The 23,486-nt window shown below is 52.7% G+C and overlaps 1 protein-coding gene across 1 annotated transcript; it reads left to right on the top strand.

Moving 5' to 3' along the window:
- Positions 1-17,104: 17,104 nt before the first annotated feature.
- NXPH3 (neurexophilin 3) lies at positions 17,105-21,802 on the top strand. Its single transcript, XM_043470882.1, has 2 exons — positions 17,105-17,640; positions 20,020-21,802. Exons 1-2 carry the CDS (start codon positions 17,587-17,589, stop codon positions 20,722-20,724), a joined length of 759 nt encoding a protein of 252 aa, XP_043326817.1. The 5' UTR covers positions 17,105-17,586; the 3' UTR covers positions 20,725-21,802.
- The last annotated feature ends 1,684 nt before the right edge of the window (positions 21,803-23,486 follow it).

A 23,486-nucleotide genomic window follows, 5' to 3' on the forward strand; every position in this document is an offset into this window, starting at 1 on the left:
GCTTCCTTGGGTGGCCCTGCCTTCTGACTTTATTCACCCCACTCCCTACCAAGAACACCTCTCTGCCTTCCTCCAACATGAACACTCAACACCTTCACTCGTGCCCTCTTCCTGGGTGGGCTTCCTTCCCTGTCCTCTCATCACTTCTATACATCCTTCAGGTCCCACCTTGAACGTCACCTCTTGGGTGAATCCTTCTCCAGTCTTCCCAGGCAGAAGTAATCTCGCTCCTCACTCTGTAAATCCAGAGGCAGAGCAGTGGGTAGAAAGACACAGTTGGCCCTGAATATCTGTGTAGAGGATGTTTAGGGGTTTGGAGTCTTTATTTGTAAGGAAGGGCAGGGGACTTTTCGGAAAAACATAATTACATGGTGAGTGTTTGGGTTTAAATTATATTTTTTGTTTATTTTCGGTGGAAGAGCATAGGCACCAGAATCAGACAATGCTGCTTCTACCATTTCTGCTGTGTACCTTTGGGTGAGTATTGTAGCCTCTTGGGCCTCAGTTTCCTTATCTGTAAAATAAGCTCATGGGGGGATGATGAGGACCCCATTAGAGCTTAAATATTTATGGCCTAAATTCTCATTTCATTGAACAGTACAGACTAATTTGGCTCAGAGGATTTTTGCTCACTTTTCTGTCTCCCCACTGGACTAGAAATTCCAAGGTTTATGTCTCCATCTACAAAATGGGGATAATAATAGGACAGACCTCATCTGCTTATTGATCTTGTTCAGTCACTAAGTCATGTCCGACTCTTTGCAACCCCATGAACTGTAGCACTCCAGGCTTCCCTGTCTTTCACTGAGTTTGCTCACTCATATCCATTGAGTCAGTGATGCCATCCAACCATCTCATTCTCTGTCACTCAATTCTCCTCTTGCCCTCAATCTTTCCAGCATCAGGGTTTTTTCCAAAGAGTTGGCTCTTTGCATCAGGTGGCCAAAGTATTGGAGCTTCAGCTTCAGCAACAGTCTTTCCAATGAATATTCAGGGTTGATTTCCCTTAGGACTGACCGCTTTGATCTCCTTGCTGTCCAAGGGACTCTCAAGAGTCTTCTCCAGCACCACAGTTTGAAAGCATTAATTCTTCTGCACTCAGCCTTCTTTATGGTCCAACTCTCATATCCGTACATGACTATTGGAAAAACCATAGCTTTGACTAGATAGGCCTTTGTCAGCAAAGTGATGTCTCTGCTTTTTAATACGTTGTCCAGGTTTTTCATAGCTTTTCATCTGCTTATAGTGAGGATTAAACAAATCAATTCAAGCAATACGCTTAGAAGAGTTTCCTGGCACTACTCAATATTTACTATTATAATTATTACTACATACCTGATTTAACTCCTACAACAATTTTGTGGTGTTGGAGATACTGGCTTTCCACTTTACAAGTGGAAAGTGGACTTAGAACATTTAGGGGCTTCCCAGGTGGCACTATTAGGGGCTTCCTTGCCAAGGTCACACAAGTATCAGAATCTAGATTTTAATCTGGATTTGGCAAAGCATTAATCATGGGTCAGGATGTGACAGTTCTGGGCAGACAGATCAAATGTCCAGCCTAAGACTTCCTGATATAGCTTATTTGCATAAGTCCATGCCCCTTACTGTGTGGCCCATAGGCCTGTTTTTAATCTGGACTCAGCAACTGATGATAGCGTGGGGTCTAGGCTCAGAGAACCAGATACTCGAGTTCTGTGGACACTAGTGTGACCAGGGCTGTAGAGAGGAAGATCTAATTGATAGGGAGGCAGTGATCCGCGGGGCACACCCAAAACCTCAGCTTCAGCAAACCGCTCAGGGTACGGCGATGCCGCAGCGCCCTCTGTTGGCCAGAGGATGTGGCCGTCTAGAGCGCTGCGATGGTGAGGGGGAGAGATCGCTTGCAGGACTCATGTTGTCCAGTCGCTAAACCTTGTCCGACTCTTTGCGACCCCGTGGAGTGTTGCACACCAGGCTTCCCCATCCTTCACTATCTCCTTGAGTTTGCTCAAACTCATGTCCATTGAGTCAGTGATACCATCCAATCATTTCATCCTCTGTCACTCCCTTCTCCTGCCCTCAATCTTTCCCAGCATCAGAGTCTTTTCCAATGAGTCAGTTCTTCACATCAGGTGGCCAAAGTATTGGAGCTTCAGCTTCAACATCAGTCCTTCCAAAGAATATTCAGGACTGATTCCCTTTAGGATGGACTGGTTGGATCTCCTTGCAGTCCAAGGGACTCTCAAGGACTCTGGCCCAAAGCAAATTTTCCTAGGGCCCCAGGAGTCTGTACCCATTGAAGTGGTCATCTGAGCTGGGAAAACTTTAGTGACTCCTGCATCAATCCCTATTTTGTTGCTGGGAAAACTGAAGCCAAGAGAGGGGAGATGATTGACCCCCAAAAGTGGCTGGGGCCAGGGACTGGATTACGAGGCTGGCTACATCCCAGTGGTGGTGTCATGGAATGACCTAGTCACCCCCACCGCTCAGGCTCCCCACCAACCACCCCTGCTCAACCTACATCCAGACGACTCCAGATCTCCTAGCTCGGCCTCTTCCTCCCACCCCTTCTACCCTGTCCCCTCTTATAAGAATTCTAGAACCTCCTTGTCTTGTCTCTCTGCCACCATATTCTCCAGTCCTCTTCAGCAGCCCGTCTCAGGAGACTACCTGTGCTCTCTCACAACCAATTTCTCATGTAAAACCTTCTGCTTTTTTCTTATTCCCCCCCCCCCCCCAGGAAATGAAAACTTTAATTTCTTTCTTTTCTTTTTTTATTAACTTTATTGGATTTTCTTTTTAATGATAAACCACCATACACATGTTCTTTGTAACAGCTAAACAAACCAGAGGTATCGAAAGAAAAACTTGATAAACTCCTCCCTCCCTTTCCAGCCCCACACCCCTGAGATCACTCACGTGGTTGAAGGAGCGTTGTCTTGCCTTATTGTTCTGAGGCTGTTCACTACGCAGGTAGGAAGAATTGTAACCCACTATGCGCTAAGCCCTGTCCTAAGCCTGGGCTTCGGGAAAATAAGACAACAACCATGATGCCCATTGCCCTCACGGCGCTTACATTCTAGTGAGGGGGGGAGACAATAGACAGTGAACATTTCAGAGAGTGATGCAATCTCTGGGTGGGGGTTGGGGGGGAATGGTGGGGTGATGGGCCGGGAGTGATGGGTTCTGGGGCAGGGACCAGGCTGGTTTGGTTGGAACCGCCGGGGGAAGGCTCTTCAAGGAGGGACGTTTGAGTTGATGCCCAATAGAGGGCGCTGTAGACCACTGTTTGAATGTTATTCTAAGGGCACCAGAAAGCCTCTGAGCAGAGGAAGGGATTGGCAGAATGGATTGAGACGGAGCCAGTATGGCTGTCAGGAGACAGAGGGAGAGAGAGATATTTCTTCTTTCAGATATTCCTTCTTTTTATATAAAATGGGCTTAGACTATATACATTTGCTCTTCTCTTTTTCCTTCCAGTGCTTTGGTCAGAAAAAGGAATTCCAGTTCCAAAGGGACAGCAGTTCACACTCTGGGCAGCCAGCACCCCACAGGGGCCACAGCCCTGGTTGTTATTCAGTCTTCTAATTTTTCCAATCCAAAGGGTAAAAAATACATGACAGGGATTTGAACAACAAAATTAATAAAGTAGTATTGGATTACAACCCAAAGCATAAAATAAATTTACGCGAGTCCACAGTGGTTTTAATAAATGATTGAATAAGTTAATAAATGGGGAAAGAAGAATTCCAAGTAAATGATGCTGTCAATTCATCCTAAAAGAGGGGCATATAGTCCCTCCCTCCTTAACTGTGGGCTGTACATAACGATATCCTTTTAAAGAGTAGAGCATGAAAAAATAAATAAATAAAGAGTAGAGCATGGAAGAGGCAGGCTAGGGAGTGAGAGATAACTACAGGGAAAAAGCCTGACAAACACTACTGCAACCAGGTAATCCAGGTCAGCATCAACTGTCATAAGGTACATTGACATTATTTGTTTCTGAGTCCAAATTGGCTCAGTCTGTTCACTGTACAACAGGCCAGTAAATCAATGGGTTGTGGGGGCAAGTAACAGCAACTTTACCTGGAAAGCCAGGAGACCAAGATGGTGGACTAGTGTCCCAAAGAACTGTCTGGCCCAGGTATGGATGCTAGTTCCTTTTATCGAACAGAGAAGGGAACGTGAGGAGGTAAAAACAGGAATAAGTTGCTCCAAATAATTCCTGGTTCTAGCCAGACCCTGGAGAGGATGTGTTAATTTCTTCTTTCCTTCAGCCTGGTCAGGATACTACCTGAGAACTAAACAAGGTATTTTAGCTTCATGCGCAGGCCTGGGAGGCAGGGTTCCCAGAGATGAGCCATTATGTATATTTTAAGTTATAGGCAACATCTTTTTAGGGATTAACTTGTAGAAAAAACAATAGAATACAGAGGTATAAAGTAAAAGAAAGAGATCCAATATGGAGTCAAATCTGTTCTTCCCTATTATATATGTGGGCTTACCCAGTGGCTCAGTGGTAAAGAATCTACCTGTCAATGCAGGAGACGTGGGTTCAGTCCCTGGATTGGGAAGACTCCCTGGAGAAGGAAATGGCACTCCACTCCAGTATTCTTGCCTGGGAAATCCCATGGACAAGGGAGCCTGGCAGGTAACAGTCCATAGGGTCTCAAAAAAGTTGGACACAACTTAGCGACTAAACAATTACATACGTATCCTTGATATGATGTGATGAGAATGGCACTTCACTTCTGTGGTCAACCTCCCCAAAATGCATAGGCCCGGTCTATGAGAAAAAGATCAGACAAATTCCAGCAGAAGGGTATTCTACAAAAAAAAAACCTGACCGTACTCCTCAATCTGTCAAGTCATCAAAAATAAGAACAGTCTGAGACTAAATGCAATGAGGTATCCCGAATGGGATCCTGGCACAAAACATGGTAAAAACTAGGAAAATCTGAATACAAGTGTGGACTTTAGTTAACAATAATATGTCACTAGAGGTGACTCAGACGGTAAATAATCCACCTGCAAAGTAGGAGACCTGGGTTCAATCCTTGGGTTGGGAAGATTCCCTGGAGAAGGGAATGGCTTCCCACTCCAGTATTCTTGTCTGGAGAATTCCATGGACAGAGGAGCCTGGTGGGCTACACACCCTGGGGGCACAAAGAGTCGGACAGGACCAAGTGAATAACATTTGTGTGTAACAATAGTATATCACTACTGGTATCTTTAGTTGCAGCATGTGGGATCTAGTTCCCTGACCAGGTATCAAACCTGGGCCTCCTGCATTGGGAGCAGAGAATCTTAGCCACTGGACCACCAGGGAAATCTTACTATTGTTTCTTTAATTGGAACAGATGTACCATGCTAATATAAGTTGTTAATATTAGGGGAAACTGTATGGGGTGCAAGGGATATCTGTGGGAACTCTCTGTACTATTTAATTTTTTCTGTAAATCTAAAACTGTTCTCATGCAACTGACAAGGGCTTAATTTCCAAATATACAAATAGTTCATGCAACTCGCAACAACAAAAAACATGAGCAACCCAATCAAAAAATGGGCAGAAGACCTAAAGAGAGATTTCTCCGAAGAAGACATATAGATGGCCAACAGTCACATGAAAAGATACTCAGTCTTGCTAATTATTAGAGAAATGCAAATCAACACTACAATGAGGTGCCACTTCACACTGGTCAGAATGGTCATCATTAAAAAATCTACAAATAACAAATGCTGGGGAGGATTTGGCGTAAAGAGAACCCTCCTACATTGCTGGTGTGAATGTAAACTGGTGCAGCCACTATGGAAAACTGTATGGATGTTCCTCAAAAAACTATAAATAGAGCTACCATATGATCCAGCAATCCCATTCCTGGGCATGTATGCTGACTAAACTATGCTCAAGGAGAAACACACATCCCTATGTTCACAGCAGCACTATTCACAATAGGCAAGACATGGAAACAACCCAGAGAAGGAAATGGCAACCCACTCCAGTGTTCTTGCCTGGAGAATCCTGTGGACAGAGGAGCCTGGTGGGCTGCTCTCCATAGGGTAGCACAGAGTCGGACACGACTGAAGTGACTTAGCATGCGTGCATGCATTGGAGAAGGAAATGGCAACCCACTCCACTACTCTTGCCTGGAGAATCCAAGGGACAGAGGAGCCAGGTGGGCTGCCGTCTATGGGGTCGCACAGAGTCAGACACGACTGAAGCGACTTAGCAGCAGCAGCAGGAAAGAACCTAAATGTCTATCAACAGATGAATGGATAAAGAAGATGGAATACCACTCAGACAGAAAAAAGAATGAAATAATGCCATTTGTAGCAACACGGATAGAACTAGAGATTATCACACTAAGTCATAAAGACAAATAACATGTGATATCACTTATATGTAAAATCTATAAAGAAAGCTGAGCGCCAAAGAATTTATGCTTTTGAACTCTGGTGTTGGAGAAGACTCTTGAGAGTCCCTTGGACTGCAAGGAGATCCAACCAGTCCATCCTAAAGGAGATCAATCCTGAATGTTCATTGGAAGGACTTATGCTGAAGCTGAAGCTCCAATATTTTGGCCACCTGATGCGAAAGACTGACTCATGGAAAAGACCCTGATGCTGGGAAAGATTGAAGGCGGGAGGAGAAGGGGATGACAGAGGATGAGATGGTTGGATGGCATCACCGACTCGATGGACATGAGTTTGAGCAGGCTCCAGGAGTTGGTGATGAACAGGGAAACCTGGCGTGCTGCAGTCTGTGGGGTTGCAAAGAGTCGGACACAAACTGAGCGACTGAACTGCACTGGTATGTAAAATCTAAAATATGACACAAATAAACTTATCTACAAAACAGAAACCAAACTCACAAACATAGAGAACAGATTTGTGGTTGCCAAGAGGGTGGGGGAGAGATGAGTTGGGAATTTGGGATTTGCAGATGCAAACTATTAAATATAGAATGGATAAACAACAAGGTCCTTATTGTATAGCACAGAGAACTATGGTCAATATCCTGTGATAAACCATAATGAAAAAGAATATGAAGAAGACTGTATATATATTATTTATACACGTATAGCTGAATCACTTTGCTCTACAGCAGAAATTAACACAATATTGTAAATCAACCATATTTTAATAAAGTAAATTTAAAAAATATCTGTCTTCTTGTTTTAAATTGTATTTCCCTGACTCCTTCTGAGGCTAAATCTCTTTTCATATACGTTTTCTGTCAACTGCTTATTTCTACTTCTGCCCACTCTTCTATTTCTTGCTTTTTCTTATCAGCTTATAAATTTTTTTTCATAGTAAGGATATTAACCCTTTGTCTGTTACACATGTGTGGCAACAGTATTTTTTCTTTTGGCTGTGCTAACAGTATTTTTTTAAGTCTGTTGTTGGCCTTTCTGTTTATGGAAACATATGTCACCCAGAAAAATGTTCTTCTGTAAAAAAAAATCTTTCTCTTTTGTAAGACTTCTGGGTCTTCTGTCCCTGCAAAGTTAAAAAAAAACTATTCTTCTAATTTTTCTCCTAGTATTTTTAGCTTTTATTTTTCACTCTAAGACTTTAACCCATCAGGGATCTATTTTGCAGGTGGTGTCAGGTGAGAGGGGAGGATGTGGCTTTATTTTCTTCCAGATGGACCATCGATATGGCAGCATCATTTATTAAATATACAGACTTTCCCAATAACTTGCCATTCCTCTTTAACAGAATATAAGTTGCCATATAGAGCCTTAGATCTGTGTCTGGGAGACTGTTCTCCAAGCTGTCATCAACATCCAGCTCAAGAACCCACACCCAGCTTCTCCTTAAAAACTATAACCCCCTGCCCCACTCCTCCCAGCTGGACTCACCCTTATCCCCACCTGACCTCCTATGGAAATCATTCATTCAAACCATACACTCATATTATCGCGCTCCTCCTGAGTGTTAGGCACTGGACCAAAGAAGACTGCCCCTGTCTTCTAGAAATTCACAGTCTGGGAAAAGAAGGGAGAATAAAGTGAGGCCAAGTAACTCTGGGGGAATATTGATGGGAGAGGTGTCAATTCCATTTCAGAAATCTACAAGAAGGGAATGACACTGAGGTGGGTGAAGGGTCCAATGGTAAGCAGGTGTTCACCAGGCAGTCATGGAGGAAGGAGCTGCCAGGTGGCATGAATAGAGTGTACAGAGGCACCGAGGCAAGGCAAAGCTTGGTATGTTTGGGGAGATGCAAATGGTTCAGAGGCCCCAGATAGGGGGTGCTGGTAGAGAAGAGAAAGCAAGGGGCAGGCTGGCATGGTAAGTGTGAGACAGACTGGGACCTAGGACCTGGGACACTTTGCTGCAATGCTTGCACCTGGACAAAATACAGAGACAATAAGGGACAAAAAATAACTGCGTGCATGCATATTTGGGACAACTTTTGGACAAGATATGAAAAGACCAAAAAACCCAATTGCCACTTTTGAAGAGCCCAGAGCAAGGACAAAAGCAGGGTACTATGCATGCCCCTTGCACACACCACCAAAGGGGTAAGCAAGCCACCGAAGCCACCCCTCAGGTCTGATCCCTGGACACACTCCTACCCTCACCGCATGTAAGGAACCAGCTTACCCTTCCTAGATGAGCAAGCAAGCAGGGGGACCCCATACTTGTTCTCATTCCCCCTTGCTGTAGCAGGGCCCCAGTAAAGCCTAGCCTGAATTTCTTGTCTGGCCTCTGGTCAATTTCTATTGATTAAGGTGGTCAAGAACACTCGTCGGTAACAAGGGGGCCAGAGTGCTCACAAGTGTGCTGCAGCGTGTCTGCCTTTTCTCCTGAGAAGCACAGTGGGGCAGTAAGTGCGCCGACTCTCACATCCCATCTCCACATTCTACCTGGTCTGTCATATACTTACTACTTTGCTTTCAGTTGGGCTTCCCTTGTAGCTCAGCTGGTAAAGAATCTGCCTGCAAAGCAGGAGACCCCAGTTTGATTCCTGGGTTGGGAAGATCCGTTGGAGAAGGGATAGGCCACCCACTCCAATATTCTTGGGCTTCCCCGGTGGCTCAGAGAGTAAAGAATCTGCCTGCAATGCAGGACACCTGGGTTCAATCCCTGGGTTGGGAAGATCTTTTGGAGAAGGGAACGGCTACCCACCCCAGTATTCGGGCCTGGAGAATTCCATGGACTGTATATCCATGGGGTCAAAAAGAGCCTTCTGAGTGACTTTCACTTTTGCTTTCAGTTAGCTAATCTTTTTCCCTAAAATAAATTCATTTTAAAGAGTCACTTTGTATCACCTCCATAAATGGGAAACCAGTATCCCTTGCTATAAATAAAATAAAATAGAAGGAAAAACCTTAAAAGGAAACATATTTCTATGAAAACTAAAATTGTTCATCTGTACTATTTAAAAAAAAAAAAAAAGGAATATCCCAGCCAACACAACAAATACTTCACATTAGGACACACTGCTGGACTGAGTAAAAGAATGGGCTGCCTGGGTCCAAATCGCAGCTCTGAAGAGTATTAGCTATGGATCTCTGGGGAGGCCACCTTCTCGCCTGCAGTCTCTGTTTTCCCATCTATAAAATGTGGTGATAATAGAATCTACCCCACTAGGTTGTACAATTAAATGAGAGAATTTGGGTACCATTTTGGGTACCATTCATGAGTGTTCTCAATATGCCTTGGCTAGTTTGAGGCTGTAGGAAGTCCTCCAAGGATATGAAACAGAAGATCATCTGGTTTGCATCTTTCCTTTGACTGTGGGGTAGGTAAGGAATGACTGGGAGAGACCCTTCCAGGCTGCTGTGGTCCCAGTCAGCAGGGATGGAGTCCTGAAGCCTCCACTGGGTTGGAGGAGATGCAACTGGACATCAGGAAGAGAGACTGGGGGTAAGGCTGGCACCAAGATTCGAGTGAGGTAGATGGTGGGGCCCTTCAAGGAAGGGGGAACACAGGAGGCAAGACCATGGTCCAGGGTGTAAAGAGGATGATTCTGTATACTTGGAGTTGGCAGTCTGTGAAACCCACATCCAGAGTTGGCTGATTCAGGGCCTGACATTCAAGGGTGAGTAGGTTATGCCTTTGGGCCGAGGTCAGTCCCCACTCTCCAAGTCTGAAAGGTGACAGAGTCTCCCTAGTCAGGTGTGGGCGCTCAGGAAACACCTCCACCGCATCCTTCTGCCTCTTCACAGCTGCACTGACCTTTCCTGGGAGTTGCCCGACTAAGGTCCCTTTCAGGCTGTGGCCAGTCCCAGACTCATCTCCCCATGTACCTCCCTACACTGAAATCTGGGAAGGGCTGGGACCCTGGAAGGAAACAGTGATGACCCCAAATGGGGTGGAAGGAGAAAACCACGGAAGTCTTCCTCCTGAATTCTCTGGGGTCTCATTTGGTTCCCACTCCAACCCTGCCCCTTCCTGAGGGCCCCTGGACCACCTCTGCCCCACATTTAATCGGATTAGGAATTGGAAGGTTTGGATCCCATCTCCACAACAGAAACCCAGGTCAGCGCTGCTCTGGGAACCCTTCACCTCTCGGATCACCCTGATAGTGTCTGCTCCCCATCTCACTGTCCCCCCCCCCCACAAACTGCCGGCCACTCTCCCGCGCCCCCACCTAGGGGTGCCCAAGAGTTTAGATAGTTCCTTGAATGGAGGGGAGGTCCCGGTAGTCCTTCCTTCCACCGCCAGGCGTCACCATCGGCCTAGAAATGGAAGGCGCAGCCAGGCCCTCTGGACGCCTGGTGGGCAGCGGGCCCCGCCAGCCCTATGCGGGGTGCCAGGGACCCTGCAGGAAGGACGCCGAGACCTCCGGAGGGCTGCCATTGGGTGCTCTGGACCCAGTGTCCGTCGGGGGTCCAGAGGGGCACGTGTCCCGGAATTCTGGCCGCTGTGACCTGGAGTGGAGGCGAACTGGAGGGCCAGGGTGCGTGTGAGCGTTGGAACCTGGGGCGCTCCGCCTCTCCGCCCACCCTGCGCCCCTGCAGTGAAAAGAAAGTGGGAATTGTTCACTTACGGATGTTATGCTGACCCTTTCACAGATAAAGAACTCGAGGCTCCCTTTCTGTGCCCAGGTGGACGACCCCTCTCCCTGACTCAGCCGGGACCATTTCTACCGCAGAGCGGCCTCCCTGCAAAGCCCCTGATCCGACAGCGACGTGAACACCTAAGGTTGAATGAGTAACCGAATGTAAATATAGGACAAGTGGCACTTACTGAGCACTCTCTATGTGCCAGACGCTGCTCCCAACAAGCTTATACGTGCATACTGTTAACGTTCCCCATGAAGAGGCTGGGCACAGAGAGGTGAAGGCATTTACCCAAGACACAGTGGCAAATGAAGGATTGGGACCCAGGCAATCTGGCTCAAGAGCTCCATTGCTCAACAACGCCTCCGAGCCGGACAGGCCCTCCCTTGGCTTCAGGAGTTTCCACCAAGCGCTTGGGTGCCAGGCACCGGCGAGAGAGAGACAGAGACAGAGACAGAGACAGAGACAGAGAGAGCAGCGCAGCGGGCCGGCGCGGCGTCATCTTCCTGGCGGGCAAAGCGCCCCCAGGCGGCGCCCCAAGTGACCACCAGGCGGCGCGCTGACCCCACTCGCGTCCCACTCGACACGCCCGCGCGGTCTCCGCTTCCTCCCAGTGGGAGCTGGCGCTGACCACGGCCACGGGGGTCCAGCCGACAGGTGGAGAGCAGGTGACCTGGTGCCAGGTGTGGGGTCCCTGCCAGGTGCCCTGCAGTCTAGCGGCCCAGGGCCTGTTTTTTTTCCCCCTTGCTTCTCACCTCCAAACATACTGGTTTGTACCATGAAAGGAGCACAGGCAGACTCCTTATATTCAAGTGCTTCACTGTTTACAAAGCTTTTTCCACCAGCTCAGTGCAGACAAAAGACCAAGGTACTATGTGCCCATTGGGAGCCAGATGTTCTCACCCTCACAGTCCTCACCCGGAGAGAGGGGCAGTGCCAGCTCCGTAGACAGGCAGTGCCAGCCCCCCTAGAAGACAAGATGTTCTCCCAAGATCACCCACACAGCCAATCTCAGGGCCAGGCCCTAATCCAGGGATCCTGGACCCCGCGTTCTTACCCTTTCCTGTCAAGAGAGCACACGTGGCAGGTGTACAGCCCTCCTGGGTGGAGAGTCCCATGTGAGGCAGGGGCACAGACAAAATGACCCCTCAAAGAGGCAGGCACAGTGTGGGATGTTAGTGGGCAGCTCCCTTCAGGCCTCTGGGGCCAGGGGATTCCCGCCTGCTTCCTGGCTCCCCTGTTCCCACTCTGGGATCACTCCTCCCTACAAGACAGGCCCTGGCAGCCCATTGTGTACCCTCACTGTCTGCCCTTTGAGAGTCCCTCACACTCTCACCTCTGATAACTCTCGAGGTTTGCACACCTCCCAGTCTGAACCTTCCAGTGGGACCTCCACCCTGCACCCAGCTCTTCGCTGCACCTGAGCATCTGAAGCACTTAATACCACCTGTCCAGGGCAGGCCACTGCACCCTCCCGCAAACCTGCCCTTCATCCTGTGTCCCTGGGCTAGAAAGCTGGAGGCATCTCTGACCCCTCAACCACTGTCCTAGAGCCTAACTCCTCTTCATCCCACTACTTAAATGTCTTTCAGGCCCATCCCCTCCTCTCCATCCCCAGGGGATCTGCCCTAACTCAGGCCACCAGCACCTCCTAGCTCCTAGTGTCATCCTCTCTCTTAAATCTACTGCCAGCAGAGTGATCTTTCTAGTGATCATTCTAAAGTGTAAGTCTGCTCCCTGTTTAAAACTTGTAAATTAAAAATTTGTAATACAAAACATCTTAATCATATGACAAAGCCCAAACTTTCCACCAGACCTATAAAGCCCTGGGCCCATCCAGGCCCTGCCCATCTCTCTGCCCTCTTCTCACTCCCCACTCCTTCACTGCTTCAGCTCCTCCAAAGCACCAAACTCTTCCTAGGCTCTGAGTCTTAGCATGCGCTGTTCCCTCTGCCTGGAAGGCCCCTCCCTGGCCTGATAGCTGGCGCGGTCTCCTCACCCTTCCAATTCCAGCTGAAACGTCACATCTCACAGAGGCCCCCCTGACCAATTCCAGGGAAAGTGGGACCCCTCCTTGGTTTCTCTCTCACTCAGAACTTGCAGGTCTTCTTCCTTCACACCACTTGCCAACATCTCAGAGCTTGTGTTTTCATATGCTTAGCTATTTAATCTGTCTCTCTCAGAGCCCAAATTCTCCACTTGAAGGACTGCCATCTCTCAATCACAGCTGTACCCCCACACCCAGCCCAGGACCCAACATAAAAGTAGACATCCGATAACTATTTGTGGAACAAATGAGTCTTTCATCTTGTCCTCATCAAAACCCCATTCCCAGCCTTTCTTTCATCTCTGGCCTTTGCATGAGTTGCTTCCTCTGCCTGGAAGGTTCTTTCCTTCTCCCACCTCAGCTGATCCACATAAGACTAGTTTCTCTAGGATTTGTCCTTGGCCCCCTCATTAGAATTAGGGTTTCCCTCTGGGCTCCCCTGGTTTCCTCTAATAGCATTCTATCATGACACTCAAAAATTGCAAATTTCCAGGTAAACAGGAGAGACTGTTAGCAACAATGATCTACTCCCACCTCTCCTGTGACCTCTCTGCTCCAGCTGGCTCAAGGGCATCCATTCTCTGCCTTTCAAACCATCAGGAGCCCCATTTCCTATTCATTCAATAAGCACTGATCAGGCACCCCTGTGTTTTTTTTCTTTACTGCAGCACTGGAGTGGCAGAGAGGAGGGGAGGGATACAGACAGGATTCTTCCAAAGGTGAGACTAAAGCAAGTGAAAGCATCCGAAGTGCTGAGCAAATGCCCAGCCAACCCACATCCAGGGTGCAAGTAGGCACCAAGGAGGCTGGGGGCCAAGGGGCAGGACTAGCACATTGAGTTCTGCCCCCTTCATTGAGCCTCTGCTGCGTGCAGGGTGTGGTGGGTGAGAGGGTCAGGGATACGGAGAGGTGACCCTGAATGGCAGACACATCTGGGCTTACCTCCAGCACAGCTGTGCAGAGTTCACTGAATCTGTGGTCTGTCTTCCCATCCTGGGAGCAGCTGGAAGAAACAGTGTTGGGTCCAGTTCTCAGAGGACCCTCTGCCAAACCCCATAGTCTCTTTTATACCAGGATGCTCTGCTCCTATCAGCTACTGCTCATACCCTCTTTCTTGACACTCCCCACACACCAGTTTATCAAAGTCCAGAGGCCATTACCTGGGAAAGGGGCAAAAATGCATGGTCCTGAGCTCCCATCTGTTGACCCTGGGGTGGGGCCTGGCCTCTGCGTGTGTTCAGTTACCTCAGCTTGGCACACTCATGTGAGAGCCCCACTGCTTCTGTGGCTTCTGGGATCAGCCCACAAACCCTCCTTGCCCCTGGCTGCCAGCTTCTGCCTGGGGTCTTTTGGGAGCTGCTCCTCCTCTGTCCACCCCTTAAATCCATCCAAGTCCCTTGTTCTACTTGCACATCCACACCCCCAGTACCCCAGGCGAGACTCTGTTCTGCCTTTGGTTGGCTAACAGCACCCAGACTTGACTTGACCAAAGCCAATCCCCATCCCCCTGGAACTGACCTGCCTCCCCACCACTAGTAGCGCCCACCTCAGAGGGCATCCTGCCTATTGCCCAAGCCAGAGACTTGGGTATCAGACTTGACTCCCTGTCTCCCTTCCTCCCTTATTTCAGCAACAATTCAATCTTGATCTGCCTCCCCAGCATGTTTCCAGTCTCCACCTCTCTCTCACCCCAGATTGCATTTATCCCCTAACTGGTTCCCTCCAGAGCTCTAGTCTTTCCTCTTTCCTGTGAATTCTCCAAAATGTTCTAAAATGCAAATCTGACTATAATTACCAACCCCCCTTAAAACCCTTCAAAGTGTTTTCAAGGTCCTAACCCCCTTGACCCACAAGAAAGCCCTTGGGTCAGCTGGTCCCAGCTTCCTGCTCCAACTTCCTCTCCTCCCCTCTGAGCTCCAGTAACTGCAAACTGCTTCCGGTTCTAGCCTGCAGATCTTAGACCATTCATTTGTCCTTTGGCACCACCTCCTCCAGGAAGCCAACCCTCTCCACCCACACCCACAGGGTCCTCAGGGTATCCGTACTGACTGCTGGAAGGATCTTTCTACTCACCACACTGAGTTATAATCATTGATTTTCATGTCTCAGTTCCACACTAGCCAGTGAGATCCTTGAGGGCAGGGATGGAGTTCCATTCATCTGTGTATCCCAACCCCTGGCCTGGTGCCTGGGACCAAGGACAGGCTTGGCCAGTGGTTGATGGATGAATGCGGAGTGGAAACTTGAAGGAAGTGAGAGGCAGGAAGGGCTAAGAGGGCAGTGAGGGCAAGCCCGCAGGAGGCTCAGCCAGAGCAAATGTGTGGGCAGAAGAAAAGAGCTTCCCTTTATTGCACGCCATGACTGCCCGCCAGCCATTGTGCCTGTGCTTTGCTTGCACATTCTGTCTCATTTAGTTCTTGCAACAACAGATCAGGAAACTGGCTTCAGAGAACCAAAGCAACCTGCCCAAGGTCACACAGCCAGGCCTGGAATGGAATCCAGGACTGTCTGGCCTGAAAATCTGTGCTCTTTCTGCTGGGTCACACTGCTCTCCTGGGGATAGGACCTTCTGGAGATGGACAAGGAGTGGGCCCAGCTACGCCTCTGCCTAGCTGAGTGCCGGAACCAGCTGCCCACGCTCAGGCCGACAGCTTCTTCCTCCTAGCCGGACCAGAGGCTCAGAGGCCAGACAAAGATTTATCTGTTCCTTCCTCCCCTGGCTTTGGTAGGGTGGCGGGCGGGGGGGCGGGGGGGTGGTCTTTGATTAGACCTGCACACACACACCCCCCCGCCACCACCAGAGAAGGGCTGCTGTCTCCTGTACTGCCCAGCGTGCCTGGGGAATGCAGGGGGCCCTGTGACGCTGTCTGGGTTCTGCAGAATCTGTCTCCCTCATCGCACTTGGCCCAGGCTGATATTAAGATTCATCTGCATTCCCCATGCACCCGCCTGGCAGATGGTGGGGGAGGAGGCTGGGTGCGTGCTGGGGGCTGCAGCCAGAGACCAAGCTGGGCCTCGAGGGCCACAGCAGAGTGCCCGCCCACCCTGCCCCATGGGCCAAGCCCAGGCTGGGGCCACTCCAAACGCTGGGGTACCTCCTCAGCCTCACAGCCTCTGAGAAGTGCTGGGTGCTGGGACTTGACCTTTGATTTTTCTAAGGACTAAAGGGGCCCTGCAATTCCAGGAAGACAGTGTGGAGATGTGGGGTGATGGGGGATGGGCCCCACTTTGCAATCTCGAATGAGGGTCTTTTTCTTCCTTCTTGCCCTGGAGGTTTACCGAAACCAGAGACAGAGACCCTACTAGCATGGGAGCCCCACATCCCAGCCTGTGACTCCCTGGATCACAGGAAGGGCAGAGTGAAGAATGGAGGTACAGCCTCCAGGGGCCTTGCTCACCTCACTCCTCAGCTTCTCGGGAGGCTTACCCCAGAAATCCAGCCTGGCCCCTAGCTGCCTTTTCATTCCAGGACTCCAGTCAAGTTTCCTGTCACAGCGACTGGACTGAGAGGTACTGGGGGGAGGTGGGGAGGGTTATCCCAGCCCCTCTGAGTAAAGCAGAAGAGGATAGGAATTGATATTATAACCAGGAGTACAGGCTAGACACCCAGAAGAACTTCCCCCCGCACAAAAGCAAGTCTTGCAGAGAGAAGTGGACTTTGGGCCGAGGAGACAGGTTACAATAAGGAAGACCTTCTTTTCTGAATCTCTTGTAATGGGGTTTGGGAAAAATAATCTTTTCAAATTCCAGGTCTCTGGGGGTTCAGGGAGGGCAGCACATTCTCAGGGCTCCCTACCAGGAACAGAGGCCCAGCTCAGGGTTGGAATTAGTACGGTCCCTACCCCCGAGGTCACCACCCTCTCCCTGCCTCGCGAGTAAACTCCGCCTCCAAATCCTGCCCCCTGCGTCCTAAATCCCTGGGTTGCGGGCCGGCAGGGGAGGAGTTAACTCCGGAGGTACCGGCTGGGCTCACAGTACCTGCCGCCGCCGCCGCCGCCGCCGCCGGTGGTGGGAGGGACGAGGAAGCCGGAGCCGCCTGGGCGCCAGGAGCGCTCCAGTCTGGCGGGAGGCAGCGCGGGGAGCGGCGGCGGGGCTTGGCGCGGCCAGGGGCGTCCGCCAGGGGGCGCGCCGCGACGGGGCGGGAGGGGCCATCTGGCCTGGGGAATTAGCTCTGGGGCGAGCGCGCGCGCGGGTCCCCAACACATCTGGGCGAGAGCGGCGCCGCTGGAACCGAGGGGGCATATCTGGAGCCGCGGAGCCACCGCGCAGCTGGGGCCCTTCGAGGCGCTCGGGGCGCACATCTGGGGCCGCGAGAGGGGGCCGCGCCGCGCGCAGCTGGACCAGGGGAGGGGGGCGGCGGCTGCACAGCTGGACCGAAGGGGGCGGGGTCGGTCCTGGGCGGCTGGCCGCGCGGAGGGCCGCCAGGGGCCGGGGGACTGGAGCATGCGACGGCGCGCCTGAAAGAGCGAGCGGGGGTGAGGAAGGGCCTGGGACCCTGAAGGGAACAGACGCGAGAAAGGGGCACGAGAGCAAAGGAGGAAGATGCAACTGACTCGCTGCTGCTTCGTGTTCCTAGTGCAGGGCAGCCTCTATCTGGTGAGTGATCCGCGGGGAGCGGCGCGGAGGGGCGGGGGCCGGGAGGACTGGGGGAGAGCGCGGGAAGCTTCCGAGCCCGAAAACTTTCTCCCTTCCCCCCAACATCCCGGGGATGGAGGAGAAGCCTCGAGGCTGGGGGAGAGGGCGGGTCCGAGGCCGGAGACTGTACAGGAAGGGTTAATAGGGGCGGGGAGAGGGTGCTGGGCTGGCCCACCTACTCGGCCGCTGGTGGCGAGAGGTGCGACGGGCACGAGGGGAAATGCCCGCAGACGTCGCCAAGGGTCACTCGACCTCTTCCCGGGCCCCGGGCCGTGCGGAAGGGTAGTGGAGGGTGGCTGTGGAGCTGATGACCTGGCAGGGTAGGGGGTATGGGCTCTTCCCTGACCTCGGGGAGGCGGAGGGGCTCGGAGGGCCCCGCGCTCTGGGGCCCCCAGCGCACTAGCTGGCCCAGGCGGGGGGTGGCCCCGCGTCCCTCGCTCCCGCCTTCCCTCCTGCTCCCTCCCTCCTCGCCTGTTGTTTTCCTCTCCTCTCCCGGCTGCGCGCAGCCCGAGCCCCACAGGACCTGGGCAGGCGGCTCCCGCCCCGGGCGCTCGCGGCAGCTGAGCGGAGCGCCCGAAGCCCGCTCCCCGTGCGCTCGCTCGCGCCTTCCTGGCGGCGCAGGACTCGGGGAATCCACACCAGACCCCAGCTCAAGGCGCTAATCCCCTCCGACCAACCGCCACCTACCAATCCTGTCGTGGAGAAGCCTCAGACCCACATCTGGGTCTGCCCGTCTCCTCAAAACAATAATCCCCTTTGCCATTGTGTGGAAGAACCCTTCCCTTCTCACATCTCCCCCTAGGGCCCTTCTCTTCATCCTCCAGCCATTCAGCTGTGACCCCCACCCCCAGGGTTCAGTACACGCACACGTCTTCTGCCTTGACCCCAGCCCCGCGGCGCTCCTCTCCTGCTGTCCCCTCTGCCCCACCCTTGGGTCCTGGCAGGCAGGGACACCGCGCACGACCGCAGACATGGCCAGGGTCAGAACAGGGGACATGAAGACCCTGAACCCCTTTGTAGCCGTGCATATGACAGCCTCAGGCGTTCCACATCCTTATCCCAGGTCCCAGCAAGTCCAGATGCTGCCCAGCTGTGAGCTGATACACCTGGTGCTGGTTATGAGACACAGAGGGTCTTTCTTGAAAAGCTGAGCATACCCACGCCAGGCAGCTGTCCTCAGGGAACCTGCCATTCCCTGGTGCCCTCCTGAGCTGTCCTGTGTTGAGCTTGTCGGGCTGTCCTGCTGGCCCTCCCGACAGCTCCTTCAAGAAGCCTCCCCAGATGTTGCCTGTCAGTAGAGCGGATGCCGCAGAGGTCAATTGAGCCTCCGCAGAGCTTTCCAGAGATCCCAGATGAGGGGAGGGTTTGGATAAAACCCCCATAGTAGGACCCATCTGGTCTGAGAGTCTGGGAGTATGGTGGATTAGGAGGACTGACCCTGAAGGGTTTAGTCTCGTACTGATGTAAACTGTGAGTCTGGTGTCCCCATCTGTGAAATGGGAATAATAAGAACTCCTCCCTCCTAGTATGTCATGTCCTGGCATGTTACCATCAGTGGAATTTGGTCATCCTGGTTATGGAACTCACCCAGGTCTCCCTCAAAGCCTCCCATTAAAACCTAAACCGCATTTGTACTCGAGAGAGAACTTTACTGGGTTCTGTTTTCTTTTCATCATCTGTTGGTTCTCTTTGCCTCTGAGGGTAGAAACTCTCCCAGTGTAGGAATGGTGTCTCATTCAACAGACTAGAAAGTTCCCAAAGGCAAGGGCTGTACCTCCCCTGTCAAACGAGGGGCTCTCTCAGCAGAGAGATGGAGCACCCCTACCTGACTTGGGGCTCTTTGAAGGCAGACAGTGTACCACCTCCGTTAGCCTGGGAATATCACAGAGGCGGAAACTGTATCTCTCCTAGACAACAACTGCTCTGTCAACAGAGGGGTGTACTTCTGCGTTCTGATGAAGGTTCTCCCAAGATCAGGAGCTGAGCCTCCCCCATCAGACTTGGAGCTCTCTTAAGAGTAGAAGCTGTGTAACTCTGCTGGTCCCCTGGAGAGAATTCTCCACCATCTCTCCAGACTTCGAATAGTGGCCAGAGGCAGCACAGTGGGGAGAGGAGCTAGGGGTGACCTGAGTGTCAGAACATGAGAGGGAACCATGACACAGGCCCAGAATGCACACCCAACCCCCAGTGTAAGAGAGCAATGTGCCTGGGCCCCTCGGCCCCAAGCCAGAGTGGAAGGGAGGGGCAGAGAGATGGTCCTGGTGGTAGGGAGTGGGGGACCGGAATTCCTGAGTCTTCTGAGGGCCCAGGTGCTCACTCTCCTCCCAACTGCCTCCGCAGGTCACCTGCGGCCAGGATGACGGTCCGCCAGGCTCAGAGGACCCTGAGCATGATGACTCTGAGAGCCAGGCCCGGCCGCGGATGCCTCGAAAGCGGGGCCACATGTCCCCTAAGTCCCGCCACATGGCCAACTCTACTCTGCTAGGACTGCTGGCTCCACCTGGGGAGGCATGGGGGGTCCTTGGCCAGCCCCCCAGTCGCCCAAACCACAGCCCCCCGCCATCAACCAAAGTGAAGAAAATCTTTGGCTGGGGTGATTTCTACTCCAACATCAAGACGGTAGCCCTCAACCTGCTGGTCACGGGGAAGATTGTGGACCACGGCAACGGGACCTTCAGTGTCCACTTCCGACACAATGCCACGGGCCAGGGCAATATCTCCATCAGCCTTGTGCCCCCCAGTAAAGCTGTAGAGTTTCATCAGGAGCAGCAGATCTTTATTGAAGCCAAGGCTTCCAAAATCTTCAACTGCCGGATGGAGTGGGAGAAGGTGGAACGGGGCCGCCGGATCTCGCTCTGCACCCATGACCCCGCCAAGACCTGCTCCCGAGACCACGCTCAGAGCTCGGCCACCTGGAGCTGCTCCCAGCCCTTCAAAGTCGTCTGCGTCTACATCGCCTTCTACAGCACGGACTATAGGCTAGTCCAAAAGGTGTGTCCGGATTACAACTACCACAGCGATACTCCCTACTACCCCTCTGGGTGACCCCTGGGCAGGCCACAAAGGACAGGCCAGGGCTGGAAGGACAGGCCTGCCCACACAGGAAGCCATCCGTCTGGATACTGGGCAGGGAAGGGAAGGGGCCTCGGGCAGGGAGCTCCGGGGTGGACAGGAGGAGAGGCCAAGTGTGGCCAGAACCAGGTCTCAGGTGGTGGGGAAGGGGTCACAGGTGCTGGCCCCAACCTGAGGCTGTGGGGCGAGCAGGACACAGGAGCACTGGCCGAGGAGTGGGTTCTCTGGGTGGCCTCACAGGGCTTCCCCACTGAGCCACAGAAAGATGCCGGGTCCAGGAGGCCCCTGGGGCAGGCAGACCAATACAGTTCCTGAGAGGAGCCTGAAATCTTGGCTCCCTCCTTGCCATCCTGAGAAAGAACAGCAACGAGGAGAGGATTATTTCATCAGTGTGGTCACTGAGTGAGCACTGCAGGATGGTCGAGCTGGCGCTTCCTGGCAGCCAGCAACAGGAACTCTCCAGCCCCACCCAGGAGGCAGCCCTGAGCCCTCATCCTGGACTGTGGTCTGAGTTCGGCTTGAGGCGGAAGTGGTGACCCTTGGAGTCTTTGATGTCTTGGCAGAGAGACCAGTTGCCCCTAGCCAGGCCTCCCCTTTCCAAAATCGCTTCTCTAGCCATTGCTCCCCATCCCACCCTTGAGCTGAAGTACCCCTCTGTCCGAAAGCTGAGACGAGGACAACTGCGATTCTCCCAGCACCAAGGCCACAGGTGGAAGCCACCCATGAGCTGCGTGTTCCTCCCCCATCCTGCCCCTGCTGGCTCCTCTGGGAGTGACCTTATCCAGCAAGTGAGCCTTCCACAGCCAGCCTTGCCCATCAGCCCAGGGCTCGCCTGGATAAAGATGCTGCCTCCCTCGTGGCCTGTGGGGCTGTCAGCAGCTCGGGGTGGGTGAGGTCACACTGTGGTGGGTGTGCTGGACCTGTCTCGTAGTGTCTGTCTGTGGGGGTGGGGTGGGGGTGGGGTGGGGGGTGGGGTTTGTGAACTCATCTGATGGTCAACTTGTGTGTGCAGACTCTTATTCACCGAGCAGGGAATAAAGCTTTCCTGGATATTGGACTCCGAGTTGTTGGGGACAGAGGGGTGGGGGGAGGGCCCCAGGTGCCCGGTGTCCGGCAGGCGTCTCTCAGATGACAGCAGGACATTTCCTGAGGCCGGAGCTGCGGAGCTCCAACAGCTGCTGGAGCTGATGCTCCAGGGCTTCCCTCCCCGCCCCTGTCTAGCCCCGGGACCTAGGCCGATGCTGTGTGGGCCTGGTAGCGGGTGGGCCTGGCAGCTGCCGAGCACCTGGGGAGGAAGAACTAGTAGGCGGGTGGGCCACATAGGGTGGGTGATCCTGGTCACCTTCCTGGGTCGCCGTTTGGGTGGGCCCACTAGGGTAACAATGCTCTGTCAATATTTGCTCTGTGGCCTTGGGCGAATCCATTGTCCTGTCTGGTTCTCTTTTCATTTTTCTCTATAAAATGAGGAGCTTGCCCAGCCCAGAGTTTCTCAAATGTGAGTGGGCTTCTGAACCAAGAGGGTTGTTAAAGCACAGATTTCTGAGTTCTATCCCAGAGTTTCTAGTTCAGCAGGTCTGAAGCGCCACCCCCGGATTTGCCTTTCTAACAAGTAGCGAGTGCCCAGGTAGACACTGATGCTCCCAGCCCAGGGGCTACACTTTGAGGGCCACACACATGTCCTCTGAGTCCCTTTCTGGCTCTGGCTCCCTGAGACGAGGAGACACTGCCAAGGCTCTCTCCTAGCTGTGATTTCCAGCGGCTCCTCCTGCGGAAGTCTGGGAGGGGTCCCATCAGAGAACCAGGGGTATTGGGTTTTCAGTCTAACATTCTTGGGGAGGAACAGGCCGGGGCGTGGGGGGAGGACCATAGGGGCTTGGAAGCGGCCATCCCCGTGCTCCGGCCCACAGGAGGGCACCTCATCTGGGAGTCAGCTGGGCCCTTTGGGGCTCCATGAGGGGACAGCAGGAGCCAAGATCGTGGTGCCCTCTCTGGAGGCCACTCGAGATCTGCTCTCCTGGGAGGGTGGCACGCACGCCCCCTGCATCCCTTGCGGCCAGGTAGCCGGAATGAGGAGAGTCCCAGGTTGCTCTGGTTACCCCCAGCCTGTCTCCCTTGACCAGCAGCACTCAGCATGGACAAGTGCCCTCACAGCACAGAACAGAGCTTGTGGGGCCAGAGCTTGTGGAGCTTGCTGTCACCCCAGGTTGTAGGAAGTAAGTGACCCAGGAAGGGCAAGTGACTGGAGCCCACGCTCCCATCCCAGCCTCTTCCCCACCCACCCACCACACTGTGCTTCCCAGGGCATCTCGCTTCAGCAGAGATTTGAGAGCTCCTCCATGCCTCCCACTCCCTTCCCACGCTGGGGACGGGGGCCCGGCCTTGCCTTTGGGGGTCTGGGCTTGCTGGATCCTGGTGCATGTCCCCCCTGTGGACACACACCGGACACCGGCCCTGACAGCTCCCTCAGCCCTGAGGCTGTGCTGGGCTCCTCCCCCGTCCAGCCTGGCTGAACTGTCAGCAGGGCTGGGGGCACTCTGACCCAACCCCTCAGGCTCCTCTCCTCCTGCGGAGAGCCAGATGCTGCCGACAGCTGGAGGGCTGGCCTGCCTGGCACACATTCCACCTGCGCAGGGGTGGGTTCATTTTAATAACTTCATTTCACCCGTGCGCACACTCTGCTGCTGCATGCCTCCTTTTCCACCTTCCCAGTAACTGGTGGCTCCTCTCAGTTAAGA

The sequence above is a fragment of the Cervus canadensis genome, chromosome 1 (genome assembly GCF_019320065.1).
Source record: "Cervus canadensis isolate Bull #8, Minnesota chromosome 1, ASM1932006v1, whole genome shotgun sequence".
Classification (NCBI taxonomy): Eukaryota; Metazoa; Chordata; class Mammalia; order Artiodactyla; family Cervidae; genus Cervus; species Cervus canadensis.

Bases quoted from the DNA above. Each gene is read 5' to 3' on its own strand.
- NXPH3 (XM_043470882.1), top strand. From the start codon at position 17,587: ATGCAACTGACTCGCTGCTGCTTCGTGTTCCTAGTGCAGGGCAGCCTC. The intron at 17,641-20,019 runs GTGAGTGATCCG...CTGCCTCCGCAG, and splicing joins TGCAGGGCAGCCTCTATCTG to GTCACCTGCGGCCAGGATGA.